Source organism: Chiloscyllium plagiosum, unplaced genomic scaffold (genome assembly GCF_037043375.1).
Source record: "Chiloscyllium plagiosum isolate Xiang-an unplaced genomic scaffold, Cpla_swu_hap1 HiC_scaffold_31, whole genome shotgun sequence".
NCBI classification, from domain to species: Eukaryota; Metazoa; Chordata; class Chondrichthyes; order Orectolobiformes; family Hemiscylliidae; genus Chiloscyllium; species Chiloscyllium plagiosum.
In genome coordinates, this window is record NW_028270169.1 from 38548544 (window position 1) to 38569837 (window position 21294).

Genomic DNA, 21294 nt, shown 5'->3' on the forward strand with positions numbered 1-21294 from the left:
GAGGAGCAGGAGAGTCGATGCTTTGAGCAAAAGCTCATCAGGCTGACACTGGTGCAAATTGTTTCAGTGTAGGAGCTGCCATCTTTCAGAAGTGACATCAAGTCAAAATCCTATTTAACCCTGTTAAAAAATCCACAACACTGGAAGAACAACTGGTAGCTTTCCTTTGCATCATAACCAATATTCATCCTTTGCAAGGTTTGTAGCTCAGGTTGAGGTTTAGGGTGTAGGTTTGCTCGCTGAGCTGTAGGTTTGATATCCAGACGTTTCATTACCTGGATCGGTATCATCATCAGTGGCGACCTCCAAGTGAAGCAAAGCTGTTGTCTCCTGCTTTCTATTTATATCTTTCTCCTGGATGGGGTTTGTGGTGATGTCATTTCCTGTTAGTTTTCTGAGGGGTTGATAGATGGCATCTAGATCTATGTGTTTGTTTATGGTGTTGTGGTTGGAGTGCCAGGCGTCTAGGAATTCTCTGGCATGTCTTTGCTTAGCCTGTCCCAGGATAGATATGTTGTCCCAGTCGAAATGGTGGTTTTTCTCATCCGTGTGTAGGGCTACGAGGGAGAGAGGGTCATGTCTTTTTGTGGCTAGCTGGTGTTCGTGTATCCTGGTGGCTAACTTTCTTCCTGTTTGTCCTACGTAGTGTTTGTGGCAGTCCTTGCATGGAATCTTTTGATGACGTTGGTTTTGTACTGGGTCTTTCATCCTTTAAACATCATTAAACACATTTTCTGATCATTATCTTAATATTGTTTGTTGGTCTTTGCTGTGTAAATTGCCTCTTTTCAATTTTCAAACAACGACTATATTTCAGAAGTACCCTATTGGCTGCAAAGTATTTTAAGGATGCAAAGGCTTTTTTTTTTAAAATAGTAATCTCTCAAAATTGTGAATTTAAAAAAAATGTAAATTGAAACACATCTCTAAACTCATGTTCAGAAGGTTACTTTACAGCCCACTACATGCAATCTGGAGTTCAACAGTTTTAAAGATCGTAACCTCTGTCCAAATTTAATTTCCTTTTCATATGCTAGTTATTTTTTCCTTCTGGATCGCAACTGTTCGTGATCCTGCCATTCATACCGCCACTAGGTTAATCTCTTCTTGTTCCATTCCACTCTACTGACCTTGGACCATATAGTTATTCATTTTCTCTTGCTCTTCCACCCATTTAGTTGTTCCCTTTGTTATTTTCCCCACCACTTTCAATTACATTGTCTAACATCATTTTTCTGAAGAAAGGTCACAGGACTGACTGCGAATCCTCTTGCAAGGATGCCTGCCTTGAAGAAGTTTTCCTCCTCTCATTCCTGATGAAGGGCTTTTGCCCGAAACGTCGATTTTGCCTGTCCTTGGATGCTGCCTGAATTGCTGTGCTCTTCCAGCACCACTGATCCAGAATCTGGTTTCCAGCATCTGCAGTCATTGTTTTTACCTCGTTGAATTTAATACAGTTTCTCTATAGAAATGTGCAACAATGAAGTAAAAACACTGACTGACAGACATCACAATCCCCCAGTACTGCATACTTGCAGTATACAATCCCAACATTTACATTAATGACCTATCCAAACTGAAGCAGCACAAAGCAGTCATCATTTTGAATCCCAAAGATGTACCCGGTACTGAAAATACAGGTGCCACACTGAACTTTCAAGCTTCTTTGATAAACACAAGTTGTCAGCACATGCTCTGACATAATTCTAATTGAAAATACAAGTATGTAGATCCAGATTAAAATAAATACTTTATTTATGACATCACAATCCCTTGCTGATTTTAAAAGGTTAAACAGCAAAGACAAGTAAAATTAATATACTGTTCAAAGGAGAACATGAACTGATAAGATACAAACTTTTGTGCTGACAAAGTAAGAGCTCAGAAGCAAAACATTAGGAGACTCGAAATTCTGCTACCCACGTCCTTCGTTTCATTTGCCCAAACTGATACCCACTGACAAACTATTTGTTTAACCAAAACTTTAATCTTAAAAGTCTCAGCCTTGTTTTCATATCTATTCTTATCCTGTAGTGTCCTCCAGTTCTACAAACCTTTCAAGATATATGTACTCTGCTATTTGTGGTCTCCAGCTCATCCGCAATTTAAATGCTCTGCCATTGACACAGGCCTTTAGTTTCCTAGGCTCTAAATCAGACATTTTCTTGAAGACTCTCAGCCTCAAAGTACTTTTTAAAAGGCTTTTAAATAAAAACTTATCTTTCGGATCAAAACATTTCATGCAACTTAGTTTGTGCTCAGTAACAGTGCTCTGAAGGAAACTGAAAAGGCCGCACCACGGAGAGCGGGAGACTTGCATTTATATAACCACAAAAGTACTCTTCACATGTAGACATTGTAGTAAATCTATGAAATTCCCGTACACAGCAAAATGATAATGACCCAACAAACTGTTTTTGGTGTTAATTTGTGGATAAACACTCACCGTGACAATGGGAACAACTTCGCCATACTTCAAAATAGTATGGTAGGATTTTTACCACTTAAGCATGCAGACTCTGTGTACTAACTCACTTCAGCGGTATTTCACTAGTGTCAGCCTTGAGTTTTCTGTTCAAGCCATTATAGGTGAGAAAGCTACCAACTGAACTATTGCTGAGACTCAGGATGAATATTTTGGGTTGTTTTATTATTTCGTTTTCCTCTTTATTATAATATTCTCCAAAAAGTATTGCTGCACATGAAACAGCATACAAAAAGAAGACTGCAAGCCTTTGAAATTTAAACAACATACCATAGTTGTGGGTATGATCGCCGAGTTGGGAAGTCGATTTGCAGACTTCATCCCCTGTCCAGTTGACCTCTTCAGTGCTTTGGAGCCTCCTGTGAAGTGCTGCTGTACTTCAGTATATAGGGTATATACCGACCACTACAACAAACGACTGGAACTGGCAAACAGAAACAGCAAGAACAGATTCAAATAATTTCCAGAAGAGACAGTAGAGCAGCACTTCACAGGAGGCTCCAAAGCACTGAAGATGTCACCTAGACAAGGAACAAAATGTCTGCAAATCAATTTCCCAGCTAAGCTAACATACCCACAACTACAGCAACGGACACCCAAGGTACAAATCTTTATACAATCCTTGAATTTAAACAGCAACTTGTGAGTTCTCAATTCTTCAATAAATACTAGCAAATCCATTCTTCAACTTTTGCTTCTCCCCAAAGTAGTTTTGGGATTGTAGATACCTAAACACTTGATGCTTCCCATTTACATAGTAGAACTTCACTGCAATCAGCACTAAGCAGTCAATTTAAAGTTAAAAAAATATGAACTGGTGTACTCTTTCTTGGAGAAAAGAAAAACAATTCAGTGATACATAAATGCATTGCAATATATCTGCAATAAGAACATTACAGAATAGTCTAGTTACAAATAAGAAACAGTGAAACCTAGCTGGAAAGAATCATTAGTAATAATTTTGACGGCAAAGTCGAGCCATTAAGATTTGATAGCAGTATCTCTTGATTTGTAGATCACACCTCGACTCTTCAATTCCCTTACAATACCTGTAAAAGAGTGAGATGAAACTGTGAATGTGCGCAGATTCACAAGTCAAGCCACTAGAGAACAAGACAACAGGTTTATTGTATGATCAACTGCACCAACTGATATTTCAGATCTACTCCTAAACCTAGGTAGAATTATGGGAGTACATCACCAAAGGCGTCATTGTACTCCCCTCTGAAAGGGAGATGGTGACATACTGGAAATGTCACAGGAATAGGTCCAAGCTAATGCACAAAAGACATGGATTCAAATCTTATCAGGGCACCTGGCAGAAATTAAATGCAATTAATTAATTGATATAATTTTAAAAATTGGAATTTCTTTATTAATGCTGTGAAATGCTTCGATCGATCACTGGATATTAGGAATGAAAACAAAACAGCTTGGTTCAATAGATGCTCTTCTTCCACAGTGACAGAAGGACAAGAGTTCAAGCCCCACTCCAAGTCTGAGCTTCTGGTACGCATCAGGAGTGAGCGCTGCTCTTATTATGGAATTTTTGCAACCTATAATGATACTGGATTCAGTGGCACTGGCATCAGTCTTCAGCAAACCCTGGATTTTTTTTTATGAACTGAAATCTATTCCTGTGACATCATAAACTGGAAAGTGCATTTCTTTGCTACACAAGCTAGAAATCAGACCTCATTTGTATTTCTCTAATCTTCTGGAAAGGTGGAACCAGCAAACACATTAGGACACTGTAAAGTCAAAGTTATTTTGTTTAAGAATGTGAAAGTAAATTAACAATTTTAGACTTCTCTTAAAAAACCTTTTCCGGGTTATTTTTACGATTTGAAAAAGTTTCAAGATATTATTCCATTTTCATAGAAAAGTACAGCAGAGAACAGATGTTGTGCCAAGGAATAATCCTAATGAAAAATAAAATAACCTAACCTACACACCCCTCAATTCACTGCTGTCCATATGCATGTCCAGCAGTCGCTTAAATGTTCCTAATGACTCTGCTTGCACCACCACCGCTGGCAACACATTCCATACATTCACAACTCTCTGCGTAAAGAACCTACCTGTGATGTCCCCTCTATACCTTCCTCCTAATATCTTAAAACTATGACCCCTTGTGTCAGTCAATCCTGCCCTGGGGAAAAGTGTCTGGCCATTGACTCTATTCGTGCCTCTCATTATCTTGTATACCTCGATCAGGTCACCTCTCTTCCTCCTCCTCCTCTCAGAGGGGAGCATCTGAGCTTAGTCAACCTCTCTTCAGAAGGCAAGCCCTTCAGTCCAGGCAGCATCTTGGTAAACCTTCTTTGCACCCTCTCCAAAGCCTCTGTATCTTTCTTATAGTAGGGTGACCAGAACTGGACACCATATTCCAAACGTGCTCTCACCAGGGACTTGTAGAGCTGTAGCAAAACCTTGCAGCTCTTAAACTCGATCCCCCTGTTAATGAAAGTCAAAACATCATATGCTTTCTTAACAACCCTATCCACTTGTGTGGCAACTCTGAGTATAGCAGCAGTTGGGACATTATGTTGCACATGTATTTCTGGTAGAACACAATGGTTCCTGCAACTCTACTTAAGGCCGTCTTCCAACTAAACTCGGCAACAACCTTCTTGTACCGAGTAGATAACCCCATGCTATGCACGGAGTCAAAGAGTGTGGTGCTAGAGAAAGCACAGCAAATCAGGCAGCATCTGAGGAACGAGAACAAACATTTCAGGCATAAGCCCTTCATCAGGATTGAGGCTTGTGGGACAAGGGGGCTGAGAGATAAATGGGAGGGGTTCGGCCTGGGAATGAAGGAAGCTGGGAATGTGATAGGTTGATGAAGGTGGGGGTAAAGGTGATAGGTTGGACAGCTCAAACGGACAGGGACTGGCATAAGCTGGGGCTGGGGGAAGAGATGAGGATACTGGTGAAATCCACAATGATTGCAGGGTCCCAATGCGGAAGATGAAATGTTCTTCCTCCAAGTGTCAGGTGGTTAGGGTTTACTGGAGGCGGCCCAGGACCTGCATGTCTATGTGGAGTGGGAGGGGGGAGTGAAGTGTTCAGCCACAGGGCAGTGGGGCTGGTCAGTGCGGGTGTCCCAAAAATGTTCTCTGAAATGACCTGCAAGTTGGCGTCCTGTCTCTCCAATGTAGAGGAGGCCACATTGGGTGCAATGGATGCAGTAGATGACATGTGGAAGTACAGGTAAATTTCTGTCAGTCGTGGAAGAATCCTTTGTGGATCTTGGACAGAGGTGATTGGCGGGGGGGTGGGGTGGGAAAGAAGAGATGTGGGCGCAGGTTTTGCACTTCTTGCGTTCGCAGGGGAAGGTGCGTTGGTAGGCATGGACTTGACAAGGGAGTTGGAGGGAATGGAGGGGGAAATGCAAATGGGATGGAGGAGGAAATATCTCTCTGGTGGTGGGGGTCTGTTTGTAGGTGGCAGAAATGGCAGAGGATGATGCGGTGTATTTGGAGACTGGTGGGGTGGAAGATGAGGACCGGGGTGGGGTTCTGTCCTTGTTGCAATTGGAGAGGGTGGGGTTCAAGGACAGAGGTGCGGGAAGTGAAGGAGATACATTGGAGGGCAGAGTTAACCATGTGGGAGTGGAAATTCCAGTCTTTCAAGAAGGAGGCCATCTAGGATACTCTATGGTGAAACTGGCTTTCCTGGGAACAGATATGGCAGAGACACAGGAATTGGGAATAAAGGAAAGTGTTTTTACAGGAGGCAAGCTGGGAAGAGGTGTAGTCCAGGTAGGTGTGGGAGTCAGTGGGTTTGTAGTGGATGCCCGTGTTGAGTCAGTCACCGGAAATGGAGATGGAAAGATCTAGGAAGAGGAGGGAGGTGTCTAAGATACTCCAGGTGAACTGGAGGTCAGGATGGAAGGTGTTGGTGAAGTTGATGAACTTTTTAACCTCCTTGTGCTCGCACCAGTACACAGTCATTGATGTAGCAGAGGAAAAAAGGTGGGGAATGGTGCCCAGGTAGTGGTGGAAGATGGATTGTTTCACGTACTCGATAAAGAGGCAGGCATAGCTGGGGCCCATGCGGGTGCCCACGGCTACCCCTTTGGTCTGGAGGAAGTGAGAGGATTCAAAGGAGAAGCTGTTGAGGGCGAGGACCCGTTCAGCCAGTTAATGAGTGTCAGTGGAAGGGTACTGGTTCGGTTGGCGAGAGAGGAAGAAATGGAGGTCTTGGAGGCCTTTGTCATGGCGGATAGATGTGACCCGTTGCACCAGATGTGGTCTCCTCCACATTGGAAAGATAGGACACCAACTTGCAGATCATTTCAGAGAACATCACCGGGACACCCACACTGACCAACCCCACCACTCTGTGGCTGAACACTTCAACTCCCCCTCCCACTCCACTAAGGACATGCAGGTCCTGGGCCTGCCAAACCCTAACCACCTGATGCCTGGAGGAAGAACACCTCATCTTCCACCTTGGGACCCTCCAGCCACACAGGGTCAATGTGGATTTCACTAGTTTCGCCATTCCCCACCCCCTCCTTAGCCCAGTCCCAAGCTTCCAACTCAACACCACCCTCTTGAACTGTCCTACTTGTCCATCTTCCTTCCCAACCTCCTCTCTGACCTACCACTTTATCTACCCATTACATTCCCAGCTACCTTCCCCCCCCCCCCAACCCCCAGCCCCACCCTTCCATTTATCTCTCAGCCCCCTTGGCCCACAAGCCTCATTCCTGATGAAGGGCTTATACCTGAAACGTCAATTCTCTTGCTCCACAGTTGCTGCCTGACCCAGCTGTGCTTTTCCAGCACCACACTCTTCGACTCTGATTTCCGGTCCTCACTTTCTTCAAAGCTATGCACAGAGTAGAGCTTCTCTCACCACCATCTGGCTAAATTTCTGTTACAGGTGTCTGAAATTAAAAGTTACATACAGTACTATACTGTGTCTAATTGTTACAAAGTTGATGCAGAGTCTAGACTATAATTGCCACATTTTAGTTCTAATCCATGAGAAACAACGACTAATTGGAAGGGCCTCATTTGAAATAAATTCCTCTAGGATTGCATGACATTCACAGCCTAGAAACAGGCCATTCATCCAATCGGGTGGAAACAAGCTGAATACATTGATATCTGTGAGGACCAAACAATTAAAAAATGTAACCATGACAATATCACATATAATCTCTTACCCTGAGGTAACCGTCCTGTCACTGATACTGCATATATGCCTGGCTTGAAGTTACCTGAAAAAGAAGTAGGTATACCTTTTATTAAGTAATAGATACAAGTTATCATACAGCAACTCAGGCAAAAGTAAGGTTATAGAAGACTGCCTTGTGTAATAATAGTTACGAGTGTTCCAGATGATGCACAAGTAAAGTTTCATCACTGTAATTTCCATTAGCTTAAAAATCAGATCACGGTCACTAATTTCCAACAAGTGTATTTTAGCTTGAACATTACAATTACAACATAAAAATAAATGATTTCCATTCTGACTGGTTCCTGTACAAATAAACTTAGATCTCAAACAGACAGTACTTTCAGAGCAATAAAACAAAAAGAGCTCTGGATACTAGAAATCTGAAACAAGAAATACAAATTGCTGGCAAATCTCAGTAGGTCTGGCAGCATCTGCGGGGAGTAAGCAGAGTTAACCTTTCGAGCCCAGTGACTCTTCACTTCTCGGGAAGTGAAACTACCATGTTTACTGCTCTAGCCTATACATGACTATAAACGGACCGGCGAAATGCTCACAAGCTACTCAGTTGTATCAAACCACTACAGAGTCACAAGAATGAAATCAAACAGAACACCTGGCATTGAACCAGGCTCAGTAACAACATCACAAAGACACCATTGTCTACTCTTCCTTATGAGAAAGTTGGGATGGTTGTCCTACAGCCAGGTCAAGCAACAGCCTGACAGTCATACGTACGTTCCAATGTATCAGACATGACCATAATCATTCCTCTTTGGCAGCATAGTGATACAGTGTCAAATAGGAGATGCTCTGGGAGTCTTCATCAGAGTCTCTGGACCCCATGAAGTCTTTTGGCATCACCTCAAAACACTGAGGGCACAGCTGCACTGATGTGCAGTTCTTGTCACCAGAAGGATGTGATTGCACTGGAAAGGGTGCAGAGAAGACTCACCAGCATGTCACTGGGGTGGAGCAGTTCAACTATGAAGAGAGGGTGGATGACCTTGGGTTGCTGCTTTAGTGTATAGAACACTGACAGGGAAGCTGATAGAGATCTAGAAGATTATAAAGAGGCATGGACAGGGTGGATAAAAGTTGAAAGGTCAATAAAAATAGGTATAATTGTAATAAGGTGAAAAGCAGAAGGTTTAAAAAGGAGATTTGAAAATAAATTACCCAAAGTGATGGGAATCAAGAACACGCTGCCTCGTAGAGTACTCGAGCTGGGAAACATCACAACTTTTAAAAGTAGTACTTGGATAAGTACTTTAAATGTCATTATATTCAAGGCTATGGGTTAAGTGCTGGAAAGTGAGACTAATGTAGATTTCAAGTAGTTTTTGTTGGTGCAGACTCAATGGACCGAAGGGCTTCTTCTGTATTCTATGATTCTGTGATTTGTACCTCACAAAAGGACGATGGCTTGATTATTGAAGGTCAATCATTTCAGTCTCAGGACTTCACTGCACGAGTTCCACAGGGTAGTGTCCTAGACCTAATCGTTTTTGACTGTTTCAATGACCTTTCTTCCAACATATACTCAAAAGGCAGAAGTTTGCTGTTAATTGGGATTGGTGCTGAACAATCTGCAACACCTCGATATATGCTGCAAGACTTGGACAAAATTAGGGCTTGGGCTGATCAGCAGCAAGTAACATTTTTACCAATAACTATCTCTAACAAGAGACAACATATCCCTTGACGTTCAATTGTATTGTTCCTGAATCCGTCACTAACAGCATCATCAGGGTTACTATTAACCAGAAACTGAACTGGACAGCCATATAAGCATTGCAGGTTACAAAATCAGATCAGAGACTAGGAATTTGGAGAGGAGTAACTGATCTACTATGTCCCCAAGACCTGAACCTGAACCATTCACAAGACAAGCCAGATTGGGATTTTTTTTAAAAAATTCATGGAATATGAGCATTGTTGTCTAAGCCAACAGTTATTGCTTATCCCTTGCTGCCCTTGGAGAGATGTGAGCTGTTGTTCTTGAACTGCTGCAATCCCAGATAAAATTCAACAATGCCCATAGGGAAGGAGTTCAGGATTTTACCCAGTAACAATGAAAAAAAGCGATACAGTTCCAAGTAAGGATGGTGAGTGGCTTGGAGGGGAACTTGAAAGTTTCCATGTATTTGCAATGCTTAGAACCCATTAAGGAATTTTAAAAGGCACATTCTCCTCATGATAGCTGAACCATACAGAGCAGTAGGGCATCAAGTTTGTGCTGACCTTAAATGGACTGCAGTGTTTCAAACTGCCTCACTAGAGTAGTAAATTTGTCTCAGTTCTTGTTCATGGCAGCTAAGTAGTGACTCTTGTATATTACAATGATTCGAGGAGAAAGTGAGGACTGCAGATGCTGGAGATCAGAGCTGAAAATGTGTTGCTAGAAAAGCGCAGCAGGTCAGACAGCATCCAAGGAGCAGGAGAATCGACGTTTCGGGCATGAGCCCTTCTTCAGGAATGAGGCAAGTGTGCCCAACAGGCTAAGATAAAAGGTAGGGAGGAAGGTGTTGGTAAAGTGGATGAACTGTTCAACCTCCTCGTGGGAGCATGAGGCAGCGCCGATGCAGTCATCGATGTAGCGGAGGAAAAGGTGGGGGGTGGTGCCAGTGTAGCTGCGGAAGATGGACTGTTTCACATATCCTACGAAGAGGCAGGCATAGCTGGGGCCCTTGGCTTCCACCCCGACCTCAAATTTACCTGGACCGTCTCAGACTCCTCCCTCCCCTTCCTAGACTTCCCCATTTCTAGCTCGGGCGACCGAATCAACACGGACATTTACTATAAACCGACTGATTCTCACAGCTACCTGGACTACACCTCCTCCCACCCTGCCCCCTGTAAAAACGACATCCCATAATCCCAATTCCTTCATCTCCACCGCATCTGCTCCCAGGAGGACCAGTTCCAATACCGTACAACCCAGATGGCCTCCTTCTTCAAAGACCGCAATTTCCCCCCAGGCGTGATCGACGATGCTCTCCACCGCATCTCCTCCACTTCCCACTCCTCCGCCCTTGAGCCCCGCCCCTCAAATCGCCACCAGGACAGAACCCCACTGGTCGTCACCTACCACCCCACCAACCTCCATATACATCATATTATCCGTTGTCATTTCTGCCACCTCCAAACGGACCCACCACCAGGGATATATTTCCCTCCCCTCCCCTATTAGCGTTCCGAAAAGACCACTCCCTCCGTGACTCCCTCATCGGGTCCACACCCCCCACCAACCCAATCTCCACTCCCGGCACCTTCCCCTGCAATCGCAAGAAATGCAAAACTTGCGCCCACATCTCCAAGGCCTCCAAGGGATCCTTCCATATCCGCCACGAATTCACCTGCACTTCCACACACATCATTTACTGCATCTGCTGCACCCGATGTGGCTTCCTTTATATTGGGGAGACAGGCCGCCTACTTGCGGAATGTTTCAGAGAACACCTCTGGGACACCCAGACCAACCAACTCAACCACCCCGTGGCTCAACACTTCAACTCCCCCTCCCACTCCACCAAGGACATGCAGGTCCTTGGACTCCTCCATCGCCAGACCATAGCAACACGACGGCTGGAGGAAGAGCCCCTCATCTTCCGCCTAGGAACTCTCCACCCACAAGGGATGAACTCCGATTTCTCCAGTTTCCTCATTTCCCCTCCCCCCACCTTGTCTCAGTCCCAACCCTCAAACTCAGCACCACCTTCCTAACCTGCAATCTTCTTCCTGACCTCTCCGCCCCCACCCCCACTCCGGCCTATCACCCTCACCTTAACCTCCTTCCGCCTATCGCATTTCCAACACCCCTCCCCCAAGTCCCTCCTCCCTACCTTTTATCTTAGCCTGCTGGGCACATTTTCCTCATTCCTGAAGAAGGGCTCATGCCTGAAACGTCGATCCTCCTGCTCCTTGGATGCTGCCTGACCTGCTGCGCTTTTCCAGCAACACACTTTCAGCTATTACAATGATTCTCCTCTCAACTAGCCAGCCTTGCACATGCTCACACAGTCAAAGTTTATACATGAATAATAGTTATTTCAGCTAGCTACTTTATATCAGTAAAATAGTAGAGGAGACAATGGGAAAGATTAGGCAAGAAAGAAAACTATGTCCTCTTAAAGGTCAGTGCTGTTCTCCTTACGGAACTCAACAGCAGCCAAGTTTAGAGGATTGTGAGCAATAGAGTGAAGTGTTCTGGCATTTAAGTGAGGCTTTAGAAAATGTAAAAAGCATAATGTAGTTCAAAGTCCAGCAGAATTTCTGTACATGGAATCGGAACTTTGAAGAATTATGGAACACTTAGCAAAAAGTAGGTAATGATTTGCAGCTATTTTTAGATCTGCACTAATTGACTACAACAAAGCATTACGTTCAACTGACAAACCAAGGATGCTTACTAAAATCATACTTACAATTTCTAGGTAGGATAAAAGTGTTATTTACACACTTGCACAGGACAGGATGATCAGTGATACACCATGAGAATAGTACATAATCTACTGCCGAGATAATTATTGCTCCACCCCACTAAAGTGATCCCAAATTTAATATTATTATATTTCAGCATGCCTAAGATCATTCTAAACGTACTTATCCGCTGCCATTTAGAGACCCAACTGTCTTCAGGACTCATCATTGCAATAATCCTGGAAGAAACAAACAAATATATTTGAACACTATGAACAGCTATATTCTGCAACATCTACAAACAATGTTATCCACTTCCTCAAGAGTCAAAAGTAATTCAAAACCTTAGTTGTCCTTTAGATTCACACTACCATCATGTGTGTCACAAAGCTAGTCCTTTTTTTTCCCAAAAGCTGTTCCTTGGCTCAAGGATACCGTGCCCTTGATTTTTTTTCAGAGGGGTAATAAACCAGTCTGGTTTGATACAGAGATGAAAAGGATTTTGAGTAGCCTTTTGTTTATATGTAAACAGATGAGACTTCAGGCCAAAGTGGTCATGTTTTAGAAGTGATTTGTATAAATGAAAGGGGAGGGATCAGCCTTCCAGCTGAGCTGAACCAGTTCTGGACTGAACTGGTTGAGTTCAACAGTGAGCTGTGTGGAACATCTCTCTCGCTCTCTTCTAACTTCAACCTGTAAGCACGTGTTCCATTTTTACTGGTTTTTCAGGGGGGTTTGCTTATTGGGACTGTTGCGTATATTCCGAAGAGCATAATTAAATCTAGTTTGGCTAGACTAAGCTCTATATGGGTTCTTTTTTCTGTTCTGTGTGTTTCATTGGGTAATTTTGTGAATAACTTTTTGTCCGTTTTAAAATCTAGTAGTCAACTTAACTACCTCATTCTGGATGCAAGCCCAAGTTCTAGAGCCATTTACCAAGGAAAGCATTCTATACCATTTCCAAAGCCTTTATGTCTTTCCTAAATTGCAGTATCCAGAATGGGATGCTGTCCTCCACTGGGGCCAAACTAACGGCTGATAACAGTTCAGTGCAAGTTTCCAGCTTTTTCTGCACTAATCTTCTTTTGGTAAAGACCAAGATCCCATTTTTTTTGGTGAATTACATTAATCTGCACCATCTCCCCACCCCCACCTTCAAATACTTGCAATGGTTCTTTTAATTAATGCAACAAGAACAGCTCTTTAAGAGAGGTCTCCATCTTTTCTAAATAAATGCCACACCCTCTTCCAACACATTCCCCAAATTAAAAACACTAATATTTACCCTCCCCCACCTATAAAATTGTACAAGTGTGAACTAACTTACCCATCAAAAGACGAACTGGTACAGTCGTACACCATTTCTCGATTCCCCTTCATTTGTAGGTAGGAATCACAGTTATCACAACCATCATACTCAAACTGATCTATAGTCTTAAAACGGAAAAAAAAAGACAAATACCATAAGACATAGGAGCAGAAATTAAGTCATTCAGCCCATCGAGTCTGCTCTGCCATTCAATCATGGCTGATATGTTTCTCAATCCCATTCTCCCACTTTCTCCTTGTAACCCTTAATACTTAAGAACCCACCTATCTCAGTCTTAAATATACTCAATCTGGCCTCCACTCTCCAATCTCCATTCTATAAAGCTTCTTCCCTTTACTCTAAGGCTCAGGAACTGGTCTCTCCTACCAATGGAGGCATCTTCCCAACATCCACTCTACACAGTATTCTGTATATTTCAATTAGGTCACCCTTCTTCTTCTGAATTCCATAGAACAGGAGTCCTCAAAATGTTCCTCATATAGAGTAACAGAGTCATAGAGATGTACAGCACAGAAACAGACCCTTCAGTTCAACTCATCCATGCCAACCCAATCTAGTCCCACCTGCCAGCACCCAGCCCATATCCCTCCAAACCCTTCCTATTCATATACCCATCCAGATGCCTCTTAAATGTTGCAAATGTACTAGCCTCCACCACTTCCTCTTGCAGCTCATTCCACACATGTACCACCCTCTGCGTGAAAAAGTTGCCCCTTAGGTCTCTTTTATATCTTTCCCCCTCACCCTAAACCTATGCCCTCTAGTTCTGGACTCCCCAACCCAGGGAAAAGACTGTCTATTTATCCTATCCATTTCCCTCATAATCTTGTAAACTTCTAAGGTCATACCTCAGCCTCAATGCTCCAGGCAAAACAGCCCTAGCCTATAGCTCAACCTCTCCCTATAGCTCAAAACCTCCAACCCTGGCAACATCCTTGTAAGTCTTTTCTGAATCTTTTCAAGTTTCACAACATCTTTCCGATAGGAAGCCGACCAGAATTGCACGCGATATTCCAACAGTGGACTAACCAATGTCCTGTACAGCTGCAACATGACCTCCCAAATCCTGTACTTAACAGATTAGATTTAGATTACTTACAGTGTAGAAACAGGCCCTTCGGCCCAACAAGCCCACACCCACCAACGAACGACATAGGAAGGGAAAAGGTTAGATCCTGAAGGGAGATTACAGAGTTAGGCAGAAATTTAAAACAGGAGGTCCTCAAGCGTAGTAATATCTGGATTACTCCCAATGCGACGAGCTAGTGAGGGCAGGAATAGGAGGATAGAGCAGATGAAGACTTGCCTGAGGAGCTGGTGTATGGGAGAAGGATCCAATTATTGGATCATTGGAATCTCTTTTGGGGTAGAAGTGACCTGTACAAGAAGGACGGATTGCACCTAAATTGGAAGGGGACTAATATACTAGCAGGGAAATTTGCGAAAACTGCTTCGGAGGATTAAACTAGTAAGGTGGGGGGGTGGGACCCAGGGAGATAGTGAGGAAAGAGACCGATCTGAGATGGGTACAGTTGAGAACAGAAGCGAGTCAAACAGTCAGCGCAGGCAGGGACAAGGTAGGACTAATAAATTAAACTGCATTTATTTCAATGCAAGGGGCCTAACAGGGAAGGCAGATGAACTCAGGGCATGGTTAGGAACACGTGACTGGGATATCATAGCAATTACGGAAACAGGAAGGATAGAAAGGGAGGCAAAAGAGGAGGGGGAGTGGCATTTTTGATAAGGGATAGCATTAAAGCTGTGCTGAGGGAGGATATTCCCGGAAATACATCCAGGGAAGTTATTTGGGTGGAACTGAGAAATAAGAAAGGGATGATCACCTTATTGGGATTGTATTATAGACCCCCCCCACCCAATAGTCAGACGGAAATTGAGAAACAAACTTGAAAGGAGATCTCAGCTATCTACAAGAATAATAGGGTAGTTATGGTAGGGGATTTTAACTTTCCAAACATCGACTGGGACTGCCATAGTGTTAAAGGTTTAGATGGAGAGGAATTTGTTAAGTGTGTACAAGACAATTTTCTGATTCAGTATGTGGATGTATCTACTAGAGAAGGTGCAAAACGTGACCTACTCTTGGGAAATAAGGCAGAGCAGGTGACTGAGGTGTCAGTGGGGGAGCACTTTGGGGCCAGCGACCATAATTCTATCGTTTTAAAATCGTGATGGAAAAGGATAGACCAGATCTAAAAGTTAAGGTTCTAAATTGGAGAAAGGCCAATTTTGATGGTATTAGGCAAGAACGTTCGAAAGCTGATTGGAGGCAGATGTTCACAGGTAAAGGGATGGCTAGAAAATGGGAAGCCTTCAGAAATGAGATAACAAGAATCCAGAGAAAGTATATTCCTGTCAGGGTGAAAGGGAAGGCTGGTAGGTATAGGGAATGCTGAATGACTAAAGAAATTCAGGGTTTGGTTAAGAAAAAGAAGGAAGCATATGTCAGGTAGAGACAGGATAGATCAAGTGAATCCTTAGAAGAGTATAAAGAAAGTAGGAGTACACTTAAGAGGGAAATCAGGAGGGCAAAACGGGGACATGAGATTGCTTTGGCAAAGAGAATTAAGGAGAATCCAAAGGGTTTTTACAAAGATATTAAGGACAAAAGGGTAACTAAGGAGAGAATAGGGCTCCTCAAAGATCAGCAAGGTGGCCTTTGTGTGGAGCCACAGAAAATGGGGGAGATACTAAATGAATATTTTGCATCAGTATTTACTGTGGAAAAGGATATGGAAGGTATAGACTGTAGGGAAATAGATGGTGACATCTTACAAAATGTCCAGATTACAGAGGAGGAAGTGCTGGATGTCTTGAAATGGTTAAAGGTAGATAAATCCCCAGGACCTGATCAGGTGTGCCCGAGAATTCTGTGGGAAGCTTGAGAAGTGATTGCTGGGCCTCTTGCTGAGATATTTGTATCATCGATAGTCACATGCGACATGCCGGAAGACTGGAGGTTGGCAAACGTGGTGCCACTGTTTAAGAAGGGCGGTAAAGACAAGCCAGGGAACTATAGACCGGTGAGCCTGACCTCGGTGGTGGGCAAGTTGTTGGAGGGAATCCTGAGGGACAGGATGTACATGTATTTGGAAAGGCAAGGACTGATACAGGATAGTCAACATGGCTGTATGTGTGGGAAATCATGTCTCACAAACTTGATTGAGTTTTTTGAAGAAGTAACAAAGGATTGATGAGGGTAGAGCAGTAGATGTGATCTATATGGACTTCAGTAAGTCGTTCGACAAGGTTCCCCATGGGAGACAGATAAGCAAGGTTAAATCTCACGGAATACAGGGAGAACTAGCCATTTGGATACAGAACTGGCTCAAAGGTAGAAGACAGAGTGGTGGTGGAGGGCTGTTTTTCAGACTGGAGGCCTGTGACCAGTGGAGTGCCACAAGGATCGGTGCTGGGACCTCTACTTTTTGTTATTTACATAAATGATTTGGATGCGAGCATAAGAGGTACAGTTAGTAAGTTTGCAGATGACACCAAAATTGGAGGTGTAGTAGACAATGAAGAGGGTTACCTCAGATTACAACAGGATCTGGACCAGATGGGCCAATGGGCTGAGAAGTGGCAGATGGAGTTTAATTCAGATAAATGCGAGGTGCTGCATTTTGGGAAAGCTAATCTTAGCAGGACTTATACACTTAAATGGTAAGGTCCTAGGGAGTGTTGATGAACAAAGAGACCTTGGAGTGCAGGTTCATAGCTCCTTGAAAGTGGAGTCATAGGTAGATAGGATAGTAAAGGCAGCGTTTGGTATGCTTTCCTTTATTGGTCAGAGTATTGAGTACAGGAGTTGGGAGGTCATGTTGCGGCTGTACAGGACATTGGTTAGGCCACTGTTAGAATATTGCATGCAATTCTGGTCTCTTTCCTATCAGAAAGATGTTGTGAAACTTGAAAGGGTTCAGAAAAGATTTACAAGGATGTTGCCAGGGTTGAAGGATCTGAGGTACAGAGAGAGGCTGAACAGGCTGGGGCTGTTTTCCCTGGAGCGTTGGAGGCCGAGGGGGTGACCTTATAGAGGTTTGCAAAATTATGAGGGGCATGGATTGGATAAATAGACAAAGTCTTTTCCCTGGGGTTGGGGAGTCCAGAAGTAGAGGGCATAGGTTTAGGGTGAGAGGGGAAAGATATAAAAGAGCACTACGGGGCAACTTTTTCACGCAGAGAGTGGTATGTGTATGGAATGAGCTGCCAGAGGATGTGGTAGAGGCTGGTACAATTCCAACATTTAAGAGGCATTTGGATGGGTATATGAAGAGGAAGGGTTTGGAGGGATTTGGGCTGGGTGCTGGCAGGTGGGACTAGTTTGGGTTGGGATATCTGGTCGGCATGGACAGGTTGGACCGAAGGGTCTGTTTCCATGCTATACATCTCTATGACGCTATGACTTGCCGATGCGCAACCCATCCAGACCCGTTCCCCTACATTTACCCCTTCGCCTAACACTACGGGCAATTTAGCATGGGCAATTCACCTAACCTGCACATTTTTGGACTGTGGGAGGAAACCGGAGCACCCGGAGGAAACCCACGCAGACACGGGGAGAATGTGCAAACTCCACACAGTCAGTCGCCTGAGGTGGGAATTGACTCGGGTCTCTGGCACTGTGAGGCAGCTGTGCTAACCACTGTGCCACCCACTACTCTGACCAATAAAGGAAAGCATACCAAACGCCTTCTTCACTATCCTATCTGCCTGCGACTCCACTTTCAAGGAGCTATGAACCTGCACTCCAAGGTCTCTTTATATGTTAAGTTGTTCATTCCTGGGACAATTCCCATGAACCTCCTCCAGGGCCAGTACATCCTTCCGGAGATATGGGGCCCAAAACTGCACACAATACTCCAAATGTGGTCTGACCAGAGCCTTGCAGAGCCTCAGATATACATCCCTGCTTTTACATTCAAGTCCTCTCAAACTAAATGCCAACATTGCATTTGCCTTCTAACTACTGACTCAACCTGCAAGGTTATCTTGACAGAATCCTGGACTAGAACTCCCAAGTCTCTTTGCAATTCAGACTTCTGAATTTTCTCCCCATTTAGAAAACAGTCCATGCCTTATTCTTCCTACCAAAGTGCATGACCTCACACTTTCCCACAGTGTACTCCATTTGCCACTTTTTTGCCCACTCTCCTAGCCTGTCTAAATCCTTCTGCAGCTTCCCACCTCCTCAATGCTAGCTGCCCCTCCACCAATCTGCAAACTTAGCCAGAGTGCCTTTTATTCCTTCATCTAGATCGTTAATGTCTAAAGTGAAAAGTTGTGGTCCTAACACTGAGCCTTGTAGAACACCACTTGTCACCGTCTGCCATCCTGAAAAGGACCCTTTTATCCCTACTCTCTGCTTTCTGCCAAACAGCTAGGCTTCTATTCACGTTAGCATTTTGCCCCTAACACCATGGACCCTTATTTTACTCAGTAGCCTCCTGTGAAGCCACTTATTCAAAAGCCTTCTTAAATTCAAAGTAGATAACATACACTGGCTCTCCTTAGTCTAACCAGCTCCTTAGTTCCTCAAAAGAATTCTAGAAGATTTGTCAGGCATGACCATCCCTTGATGAACCCATGCTGACTTTGCCTTATTTTGCCATACATGTCCTCGTATTCAGAAATCTCATCTTTCACAATGGATTCCAGGATCTTACCCGTGACTGAGGTTAGGCTAATCGGTCTGTAATTTTCCATCTTTTGCCTTACTCTGTTTTTTTTTAAAGAGAGGTGTCATGCGAGCAATTTTCCAATCTTCTAGGACCTTCCTGATTCTAGCAATTCCTGAAAGATCACCACTTACACCGCCATTACCTTTTCAGCTATCTCCCTCAAAATTCCAGGGTGTAGTCCATTTGGTCTAGGTAATTTATCCACATTCAAGACATTAGATTAAAATGATCAAATGGCATTTATAGGGTCAAAGACATTGATGTGTCTCCTACTACGCATTCCATCCTTTTAGGCATAAAATGGTCGATTTCAATTTTGACTGAAAAGCTGGTGCTATCACTAAAAGAAACAGTTGCAACAAAGAATACAATTAGAGAGATAATGAGAACAGCATTTCAATTAATAGCAAGTTCATACACATTGCAATTCCATTCTATGCCATACACAAGGCGTTTGGCTTCAAATTTTCAAAGAGTAACGTACTCAACTACAGAATTTTTCTCCAATATTTAGTCAGGGAGTCATCATCACACACCATGGAAACAGACTTTTGGTCAAATCAGTCCATGCCGACCATAATCCCAAAGTAAACTAGCTCCACTTATCTATCTTTGGCCCATATCCCTCCAAACATTTAGTGACATTTACAGAGATATTCAGCGTGGAAACAGACAAGTCGGTCTAACTCTGAGGAAAGGTTACCGGATTCAAAATGTTAACTGATTTCTCATCACAGATGCTGCCAGAGCTGCTGAACTTTTCCAACAATTTCCAGTTTTGTTTCTGATTTACAGCATCCATAATTCATTCAGTTGTATTATTTTCTTCAGTCCATGCGACCAGACATGCCTAAGTTAATCTAATTCCATTTGCCAGCATTTGGCCATATCCCTCTAAACCCTTCCTATTCATGTACCCATCCAGATGCTTTTTAAAATGTTGTAATTGTACTAGTTTCCACCACTTCCATTGGCAGTTCACCCTATTACACACACACACACACACCATCCTCTGCATAAAAAAAGTTGCCCCTTAGGTCCCTTTTAAATTTTCCCCCTCTCACCCCCTAGGTTTGGAGTCCCCTACCCTGGGGATAAGGCCTTGACAATTCACACAATCTATGCCCTCATGACTTTTATATACTTTTAAAGTCATCCCTCAACCTCCTACACACCAGTGAAAAAGCATCCCAGCATATCCAGCTCTCCTTATAACTCAAGTCCTCCATTCCCAGCAACATCCTTGTAAATCCTTTCTGAATCCTCTCTAGCTAAATAACAGGGCAATCAAAATTGGACACCGTACTTCAGACGAGGCCTCACTAATGTCCAGAACAACCTCAACATGACATCCCAACTCCTACACTCAAAGGTACGAGCAATAAAGTCAAGCGTGCTAAACACTTTCTTAACCACCCTGTCTACATGCAACTTCAAAAGAGTAACTACACGAATCCAGAGGTCTCGCTGGTCTATAACAGTACCCAAGGCCCTACTTATTACTTGGAGGCAGTAGATTTAACGTCAAACCCTCAGTGGAGGCTAGTTTTCATTAGTACATTATTATTGGAGCTGAACTTTTTTTGGTACGCACAGAAGCCGTTTGGAATTCTGTCCTCTGACAGCGTATAAACGGTACGGAAAGTATAGTTAAAACGCCCCCATACAACTCACAATGGAAGCTGCAAGCTACCGAGCCTCACCAACAATCAGCCCTCGCTGAGGACATTAAAGCAAGCTTCACTCGCTCAGAATACGAGCTAGCGCGATCTAAATGAAGTAGTGAGCACCAAACCCTCTATCCACACTTACTTTAACCAACGAACACAACAGACAAGCTCGCAAATGCCGTAAATCTTTAGGCACTGTCTCTAACGTTGCCATCACTCATGAAAATTTTATCAATCTCCCAAATAAACTTCCGTCTACGCCATATTATTAACGTCACTTCCGTAGACTTGACGCACCATTGCGCAAAATACCTGCACTGACCGCAATATAAAGGATGGCGCTGTCATTAACTAACGTTGACTCAGAACTCACTACTGTCATACGTATTGTCAACACAGCGATACCATTAGCAGCGCATTTCTCATTTAAAAATAATAAATATTACAGCCATTTTCAATTTACACCTTTCATTTATATATGTATTTTCTTAT

The 21294-nt window shown here is 43.5% G+C and overlaps 1 protein-coding gene across 1 annotated transcript; it reads right to left on the reverse strand.

Moving 5' to 3' along the window:
* Window positions 1-2631: 2631 nt before the first annotated feature.
* supt4h1 (SPT4 homolog, DSIF elongation factor subunit) lies at window positions 2632-21064 on the reverse strand. The gene is made up of 5 exons (XM_043718661.2): window positions 20945-21064; window positions 13428-13534; window positions 12284-12339; window positions 7668-7721; window positions 2632-3534 (listed from the first exon to the last, which is right to left on the reverse strand). The coding sequence occupies exons 1-5, from the start codon at window positions 21014-21016 to the stop codon at window positions 3467-3469; spliced, it is 357 nt and encodes a 118-aa protein (XP_043574596.1). The 5' UTR covers window positions 21017-21064; the 3' UTR covers window positions 2632-3466.
* Between the last annotated feature and the right edge of the window lie 230 nt (window positions 21065-21294).